This window comes from Psammomys obesus, unplaced genomic scaffold (genome assembly GCF_907164565.1).
Source record: "Psammomys obesus unplaced genomic scaffold, mPsaObe1.curated_primary_1811, whole genome shotgun sequence".
Classification (NCBI taxonomy): domain Eukaryota; kingdom Metazoa; phylum Chordata; class Mammalia; order Rodentia; family Muridae; genus Psammomys; species Psammomys obesus.
This window is the reverse complement of record NW_026594377.1, coordinates 5,661,781-5,671,150: the sequence shown is the minus strand read 5'-3', so window position 1 is coordinate 5,671,150 and position 9,370 is coordinate 5,661,781. Positions and strand designations below refer to the sequence as shown.

The window sequence follows — 9,370 nt, the reverse complement described above, 5'->3', positions numbered from 1 at the left end:
TCTTTCTTTCTTTCTTTCTTTCTTTCTTTCTTTCTTTCTTTCTTTCTTTCTTTCTTTCTTTCTTTCACGGGTCTCTCTATATAACCTACTGTCTTGGATCTCACAATGTAGACCAGACTGTCCTCATACTCACAGAGATCCACTTGTCTCTACTTCCTGAGTGCTGGGATTAAAAGTAGGCAACACCATGCCTGTCTTTGTTGCCACTTTTAAAAATTTTTTTGAGATATATCTTCTGTAGCACAGACTGGCCTCAAACTCCTGGCATACCTGAAACTGACTAAACTATAGGATTACCCCTGTCTCTATATATCTGAATTTGGGATTACAGGCCTGTGGTGCTACCATGACCAACAGGAAGAAATTTTTGAGACTAAATAGTCGATTACTAAATCCTTCTGTGAAATTAGGAGTAAAAGTTGGGTGCACCAGAACTGATGTCTTTAGCTCCAGCCACATTGAATGCAGAGGTGGGATCAATGCAGTCTCAAATGAGCCTACCAATGAGTTAAAGGCCATCCAGGACTACACACAAAAACCCTGTTTGAAACAAAATTAAAAACAACACAGCAAGCACATGTAAGACTGAAAACACACCAAATTAATTTAGTAAGATGACTGACGGCCACATAAAATTTTTCATTTTGCGACCTGCTTTTGAGTGTTACAGTGGAGTCACAAGTGTAAAGAGGACAACCTGAGGGCATCTGTTCTTTCCTACCTTGCGGGTCTCAGGGTTTAAACCCAAAGTCACTGGTCATCGGCAGCACGTGCCTTAACCTGATGAGCCGTCTTGCTGGCCCAGTGAGAACTATTTACAGGAGATATAAAGAGATTACAGTAGACTGCAAAAAAACAAACTGAAAAGGATGACTGCTGACCAGTCATGAGATGCCAAGAGGCACATGAGCGTGCGGGTGGATTTGTTTCAGCACGTAGGCTTGTGAGCATTTCAACCCCATACTCGCATCCACCCCAAAGAAAGAAAAGAGGCCGACAAATGGGAGGCTCAGGTACCCATGGCACAGACAGAGGAAGGGACATGGGTAAGAATGAGCAGTGTGGAGGGGAATTGGGTGGGATGAAGGCCATCTGGTGACTTGTTTTCTGTGATGTAAGATATGAAACTAGATTTAAAAAACAGTAAGAATTGGAAATTTGAAGGGAGCAGAGAAAGCAAGAAATAGTTCTTGTGGAGGGCAAAGCGGCAGCTTGCGCACAACAGCCTGCCGAGCACAACAGGATGGAGATGAAATTGTTTCAAACTACCTCTGTGGAATTATCCGAGCACAGTGACATTCCACACATTTGAGCCCGGTACTAACACAGTTCACCTGATTTCAATAGGTGACTAATTAAAAAAAAAAAAAGGCTCAGACTCTTAGGAGCTGGGCTCAATGCTTTCTTGCCCATGGTTCTGGCAGGAGCCGGAACCCACAGCCTAAGGTTGAGGCAGGAGCATCCCTCAAACCCAGGAATTCAAGGTCAGCCGGGCAACAAGGCACTGGGTCTACTTAAGTAAGACTGGAGGGATGAGTAGGGGAGGGGAACCTGCCTAGTAAAAGTTTTGTCCTTTGCTTTAACAGTAGATTTGTGTGTGTGTGTGTGTGTGTGTGTGTGTGTGTGTGTATATGTTATATGCCAATATAAAACAGTGACATGTATATTATAAACATGTACTGTAAATATCTATCTCTGCATAAACTTATTTTCTGGCAAAAAAAAAAGAGTTTAATTATACATTAGGTGTGTTAAGGATTTTTCACTGAGCGTGCACACTAGACTGTAATTTTCCTAGCTGTCATTTTCTGGCTCTGTGGGTGGCACATGCCCGTAATTCCAGCACTCAGGGGGCAAAGGCAGGTAGGTTTCTGTGAGCTGTAGACCAGACTGGTCTACATAGTGAGTGCCAGGCCAGCCAGGGCTGCATCCTGAGACCCTGTCTCAAACAACAACAACAAAGCCTTTTCTGTATTGGATTCAGTTCTAACCACATGGATAGGACACAGGTTTTACGGTCCACACAGCAACCCCTATGGAAGCTCTTCAGACCATTTATATTAAGAAAAATTTGTACCCCACGATTCGAGTGCCAAAGCTTGTCTTCAAGGGACTTCTAACCTAATACTGATAAAAATCTAATGAAACAAAGTAGAATGTGACAAATAGCTTTAAGAGTCTAACAACAAAGTTCTGTGTGATGGTGGTGAGTGGTTTATGTCTGTAACCTCTGCAGTGGAGAGAGGGAGGCAGGCGGGAGGATTAGGAGATCAAAGCCAGCCTAAACAACTTGAGACTTTGTTTTGTTGTTGTTTTTTGAAACCAAGGTTTAAAAAAAAAAAACAAAACAAAAAACAGTAATGGGGCTGAAGAGATGGTTTAGTGGTTAAGAGCCTGGCTGCTCTTCCAGAGACGGAGGTCTAATCCTACCACCGACACAGCAGCTCACAATCCAACCCTCACACAGACACACATGCAGCCAAAACACCTATGCACATAGAACAAAAATAAATAATTAAAAATAAAAGCAGCAACAGTAAAATCATAGCTGGAGAAACGTTGAAGCCTTGAGAGCACGCGTTTCTCCCTAAGGGGGATGGAGTTTGGTTCCCAGAACCCTCAGCAGGAGGCTACAACCTTGCCCTTAGGCCTAGCTCAGCTCATGTGCACAAACCCACAGTGAAGTGACGGAAGCTATAACACACAGTTGCTGAATGAGGACAGTAGAATGGGAACAGTCTTCTCTGAGAAGCCTAACTAGGGAGAAAGTGACCCACCTCAGTAGAGTTTCCGCGTGGTGGACAGTGGACACACCAGTCTGGAAAGAAATTCTGTGCCAAAGGCGGAACTGGATTTCAGTTATGAACAAGAGAAGAATGGAATGAGGAAGACGGGGACAAGTGGGAGTGGGTGGGGAGGCAGCAGCTTGGTCAGGGAAGTCAGAATACCACCATTTTGATTGTAATTCTGTTATTCTGGCCTGGACCTCCCAGAGATCCACCCACCTCTGCTTCCTCAGCTTTAGGACTGAACGAACGCACCATCAGGCTCGGAAGAATAGCATGATGATTTGAAGAGAAGAATAAGCAGAAAGAGAGGATAAACAGTACACCTTCGAGGTTGGATCTCGGGGCACTCAGGCTGACCCTGAACTACACATCACCCTGCCTCAGCAGTGCTGCAATCAGAGCTGTGGACCATCCCACCTGGTTCCGAAGCGTATTTTAAAGTTAAGGGTGATGAGAATAACTTATTACTTATGTTTTATACAGATATATATTTTAAATATTTATTTATTTACATTATGTAACAGGTAGATTACATACAGTAATTTGTAGATCACTTGCATGCCAAAAGAGTGCATCAGATCCTAGTATAGATGGTTGTGAGCCAATATGTGGTTGCTGGGAATTGAACTCAGAACCTATGGAAGATCAGACAGTGCTCTTAACCACTGAGCCATTTCTCCTGCCCTATATTTTATATTTATATTTATTTGCTTATTAATTTTAGTTATTTTGAGGCAGGTCTTATGTAGCCCAGGTTGGCCCTGATGTTCTTGACCAAGTACTGAAATTAGATGTATAGGCTACCACCTCTCACTCGGAAGCATATTTTGAATGATAAGCAAGGTTGATGAGAATTATTGACTCATAAGGCGGGTCTCATGTAGCCCAAGCTGGTCTCAGTCCTTTTACCTTACCTCCCAGGTGCTAGAATCAGAGCTGAATGCCATAGCATCCGGTTCACAAGAAAGCAAGTTAAAATATGATATATTAAAAGGCACTTTTACCAAGAAAATTTTTTTCATAACTACTATCTCTGAGAAGTAAAAATGGGACCTAGTGTAGGGTTGGGGACTTTTGCTTTTGATCGTCTTTATAGGCTTAGAAATCCATTTTATATCACCAAGATGTGTCACACTTGTCACTGAAGAGTCCGCATTAATGGACACGTGGCTACAGGGTAAATGCTTCTCAGTGAGCAGTAGGGAGGTTTATTGAAAGAAGGAAGTCATTGGAATCTTGTACCCCACTTGTCTCCCTCCTCTCACATTATCTCAGAGCTTTCATTTCCCAACACATCTCTCTTGCCTTCTTATGGACCAATCACTTAGAGCAGTGGGTGATGTTGAAATATTTCTGTGAGGGAAAACAAAACAGATCAAGGAGACGCGCTGTACACAGCACATTTAATCAAGGCCATCTTAAAGCCTAGCAGTCATGATGAGGGTCAGCAAGGAGCTGGTAAAATGAACAGAATAAAGACAATGGGCCTTCTACTAGATGGGCTAAAACTCTCAGCTCCAAGGTTAACCTACAACATATCTGGAGCCAGTTTGTTTACTTTATCAACCCCTTTGCATTCTTACTGGATCCTGAGTCAAATGACCATGTGTGATTTCATCTAAAGTATGAAGAAAATGTGCAGAAATAAAAGCAAGGTTTCAAGCTACAACCTGTGTTCATGGAGGCTTTCTTCACCCAACATGTTTTTGTTACAGGATATACAGAAAATGTGACAGTGTAGGTTCCTGAGAATTGTCCTCAGATCGAAGGTGGGACTTGCGATTGGCCCTGGCTGAGCTGGGCCTTTGGACGTTATCTTAATGTTTATCTTACGTGGGCTCTTATAATAATTACTGGATTCCAACAGGTGACATTTGTGTACTTGATTCGGGGCTAGTGTAAACACTAAGAAGATGGATTCTGTAACATGAGCGGGCAATAGAGCCACCAGCTCATTTTAGAGGGTCCTTGCCATTAACAGGCTTACATTAGTTTTTATTCGAATTTCCCTTTGGTTCGTAAACTTGGCGTCAGGGTCAAACTTTCCCTTAACTCTGACAAGTCAAATTGCACTACTTTATCAAGCTTACTTACTGCCCTGATTTTTATAGTGGGGCAATTGTGTAGAAAGCCAAGATAAAGGGGTGGCTAGCTAAGGACTTGTGTTTGTATTTTCCGGGGCATCTTCTTTGTGTATACAGGAATTCTTTTGCTACTGTGAAAAGCCCCCTTTTGTCTTTGTTATTTATGGAGGAATGCTGGGGAGAAATCTGCAACTCCTTCACTCCTCCTAAACGCATTCTATGCTGTCTTACAAGGTGAGGCAGATCAACACACACCAAAGGACAAGGCTTTTAACATATTAAATCCTCTGAGAGCCCATTTCAATCACTACTCTTTAGCCTCTCAGGAGCCTCCTACTGTACTTCTCTAGGTTCCTCTCCCAAACACACTTTTCATAACTTTGATAGTAAAGAGTAAAGTGTCACAGATATGTTCATGGAAACCTTGGCTTTCTGTCCCCTTCTCTGATAAATGTTTATTACTGACTTGCTCTTTCTTCATTTCCTCTCTAAGGCTTTCAACTGGGTTTGAAAAGCATGTATTAAACAATAGACATAGCAACCATTCTTTACACCAAATGAATAGGCCCATAAAAGCTACAGTCTAAGACCAACTGAATAAGCTAATTTAGCCAATGCCTGTGTGCCTTTTTACCAGCTGGGGTTCTCTCTAGTATTTTTATCTCTCAAGATATACTTTGAATGAAACATAAAGCTAAAATTAATTACAAAGGGATGTCAAACTCTTTTTCTTTCTTTTTTGGGGAGCGGGGTATGAAATGACTTAAACTTTGGCAGGATTGGGGACTAGTTGAAGCTAGTAGTAGTAAGGGGTGGTAAGCAGTATTACTAGAGGTGTGCTGGAAAACTCATCAGCCTTTCCATGAGTGACAACACAAAGGATGTGAGCAAAATTCAACTAAGGCTTTATTCTGGAGGATACAACCATCAAGTACAGCTTCATGAACAAGGCTGGAAAACTGTCTTGCTGTTGACATTATTAAGTTGATTTTCCACATCAAGGTTGAAGTACTAAGTCTGTTCTGTCACTGTTTAGGGGTTGGGTTAAAATGTCCAAATGCTTTCAAGCCCACATTGGTCTTAATAGGAAATGTGTTTGCTCTGGCCTCTATTTGGAGTGTCTGGTGTTTTCTAAATACACGTTTAGAGATACTTTTATGATTAACACCTCCCAGTGCCTGGTTTTCTTTAAATTGTTAAAATTCTTGAACACCACACAATGTATTATCTTCAGGAAACTACCGTTCAGACTCAGCAGCCATAGTACCTTCCCATGATCAATCCCATTCTCTTCCTTAACATAAAAGCAATTTCCAAACGACCACGCCCTTTCACTCTTCCATGCCTGGTATGTCTCTTACATCACTGTAAGCCATCATCTCATTACAAAGCAGGACTAATGGAGTGTAACTGAGTATAGGAAAGGGATTTGTCGAGAAATACCTCAAGGAAAGGGCACCCTGGCGTGAAGTGAAACGCATCTCCTGCGAAAGCAGTTGTGTCTGTGTAGTTTTCTTCTCCTGGGAAAGTTAACTGAAGAAAAGAGAAATAAGAACAATTAAAAAAAAAAACTATCATGGAGATAGCTGTCATGGGGAACACAACAGCGTCTTTTCAGCAAAACTGTTTATGAGGTTAAGCTGTAAACTAATTCTGTAGTACATAGCCACACAGGTACACTCCTAACGCCCCGTGTTAGCACTGACCTGGGCGGTAACACCCTCCTGGGCATGTTTCTTCCAGGGTTCTTGGATTTCTTAAAACTAGAAATCAAGTGTTTGTATTTTGGATTGGGTAATAGGCAATTGCGATAGGCAGTGAAGAAAGACCGGCTAACTCGTAACTTTTTTTTTTAAATGTATGTGGAAGGAATGATTTGAATAATCCTGGAGCAATCAAAGTTCTAATTGAAATCAGTGTCCAGCTTTTCAGTCAGACACACACTGTCTTTCGCCTAGCCAAAGAAACATTTCATCACGCCCGTAGTGACAGGTGATTGGATGTGACTATTGTCATCTTTCTGTTGAAACTTGACCCTGAAGCTTTAGAAGTCAGAAAACTTGCAACCGACACCTTCCTTGCAAAAAAATGTTGACAATCCATGCCTTCTACATTTTTGCCTTCATAAACTCCATAATGATTAAAAATAAACAAACAACCCTGCCCTGTGTAGTTATGTAACCAGAGATGGCATCCGGTGGGTGTTTTCTCATTTCACACTGTCACATCATGATTTTGGCACAGCGCTAACTCAATTCACATTGCCCTCTTCCAATCTTCAACATGCGTCCTCTCTAGCTACACCTATTTGGATCTTGCATTTTACCTAAAAATCTAGGTTCATTTATAAACCAACGTTCTCGTTTCTATCTACTTGTAAGACAACAATGTACAATAGTTTCAAGATTGGTTTTCTTAGAAAAATAATTGTAAAATATTTATCAATATTTTAAAGTACAGCTAATTGGGGGGAAAATGCCCAAATGCTATCCCACAATGAGATAGCTAATGTAGTTCAGAAGTTGTATATGTTTCCCTCAGTACTATTAACTGTAAGTATACCTAAATACTTACAATACTTAAGAGAATACCTAAATTCTCTTTATAAGCAGTCACATTTAGAGACCCAGACATACAAACATGCAAAAACCCAAGTTACCCAGGCCAGAAGTTCCAAAGACCTACCTGGTCTCTGTTCGCTGATCAGAAGCAGACTCATCGCAAAAATAAAAAATATCAAAAAAGGATGAAATCTCATTTTTTTCTTTTTTCTTTCTTTTCTTTTTCTTTCTTTCTTGTCTTTTTCTTTCTTTTTTTTCTTTCTTTCTTTCTTTCTTTCTTTCTTTTTTTTTTAAATTATTTACACGCAAGTGAACAATAGCTCTCCAAGTAAAGAGATCGTCTGTAAATAGCCTGGGCAGTATCTGTCCGGCTCACCCCACATCCTACAGACAGACCTCAGAGGGCTGCCAGCTGCTTTTTCCAGAAAAGGTTAATGATCACATCAGACAAGGTTACTGGTGCACTAGGCTGTGGTCAGAGCTCCCAGGCCTCAAGCCCCTCCCCCATTCCTCTGTGCTTCTCCCCAGCCACTCCCCTTTATTTCCATAAGCAAATATTGGTGAAATGGACCATTCAGGCGTGAAGTAACTTCAGTGGGAAGTCTCTCCTCCGCAAAGCTCCGAAGAGAGTGACTCCAGTTCAATCTGTTTATGAAGAAATATGTAAAACGCGGCCTGGCATGCCTCCTCTCCTCGACATTTGCATCTGTTTAAACTTTGCATTGCCCATATTGGTCCCACATGCAGAAAGCAGTGGAAATGACAGGAAGCTTCTCCTTTGTCTTTTTGCAGAAGGAATGCTGGAGCTCTAAATTGAGATTCCCAAGTGCTTTGTGCGGACTTTAAGTTGGAGGGAGTTCTCCTTGCCAAACCTACCAAAAAGCATTGCCTATTTATCTTGAATCGCCAAATGGCTTCATGTGTGTGGACTCCCAGCATCAGAGATTTCTGGAGTTTAGAATGTTCAGAAGTAAATCTGTGAAATGTTTATCTTTATTTTATTTAGGTGCAATTTAAAAACTAATGGAGATCGTTTACATCTGCAAACACCTTAGAGTTTTCAAAAAAAGTTCCGGCAAGGCACAGACACAAAATCAGGGTTCTGCTGTAACTTTGCATGTGGTGGAATGTCGGGTGAATATCACAGGCACAGGGACCAGCTTATAGATGGAAAAAGAATTTTGTAGTTCATCTCAAAACAACATCGTCTAGTTTTTGTCTTGCTCACACAGCAAGATCTCCTGTTTAATGGCTTTCTTACTTGTAATAAAAAAGCTGTTGTGTTTGAGGATTATTGTAATTATTCTAAGCCAGAAGGACATGCAGCTATACTCTGAAATGTGATTAGACCCAAGAGAGCAAATCTAAAGTACATGCAAGTGATTGTGAATTTTCAGGAATTTTGTTATATTTAGCATCTTTAGAGTCAGGGGGTAGGCACACACAACAGTTTATGCAAACTTTTTTAAAAAACATTTTTAAAATATTAAAAAAAAATAGTTAACACCAAATGTGGTACACCTCTAATCCCAGCACTCAGAAGGCATAGGCAGGTAGATCTCTGTGAGTTCCAGGTCCGCCTGGGCCACATAGTACAGCCAGGGATACATAACAAAATATCCACGTCTCAAAGATAGATAGATAGATAGATAGATAGATAGATAGATAGATAGATAGATAGATAAATAGAAAAAATTTATTTTATGTGTGTGGGTGTTTTTACTTTTATGTATGTCTGTGCACATAGTATATGCAGTGCCCACAGAGGCCAGAAGAGGGCATTAGGTCCACAGAGGCCAGAAAGGACATCAGGTCCCCTGGAGCTGGAGTTTCAGGCCGCAGTGAGCCCTCATTTGAGTGCAAGCATGAACTCAGGTCCCCTGACAGAGCAGCTCCTGTTCTTAACTGCTGGGCCATCTGTCAGGTGTGGTGGCAC

General features: G+C 41.3%; 1 protein-coding gene across 1 annotated transcript in view; it reads right to left on the bottom strand.

Annotated features, from left to right (window-relative positions):
* The window catches only part of Apela (apelin receptor early endogenous ligand), a 10,137-nt gene extending 2,306 nt beyond the window's left edge, over positions 1 to 7,831 (bottom strand). The window contains exons 1-2 of the mRNA XM_055618897.1: positions 7,559 to 7,831; positions 6,317 to 6,406 (exon numbers count right to left, since the gene is read on the bottom strand). Coding sequence (XP_055474872.1) covers positions 6,318 to 6,406; positions 7,559 to 7,631 — 162 coding nt within the window. The 5' untranslated portion in view covers positions 7,632 to 7,831 and the 3' untranslated portion in view covers position 6,317. The remainder of the gene's footprint in view (positions 1 to 6,316; positions 6,407 to 7,558) is intronic.
* Positions 7,832 to 9,370: the final 1,539 nt, after the last annotated feature.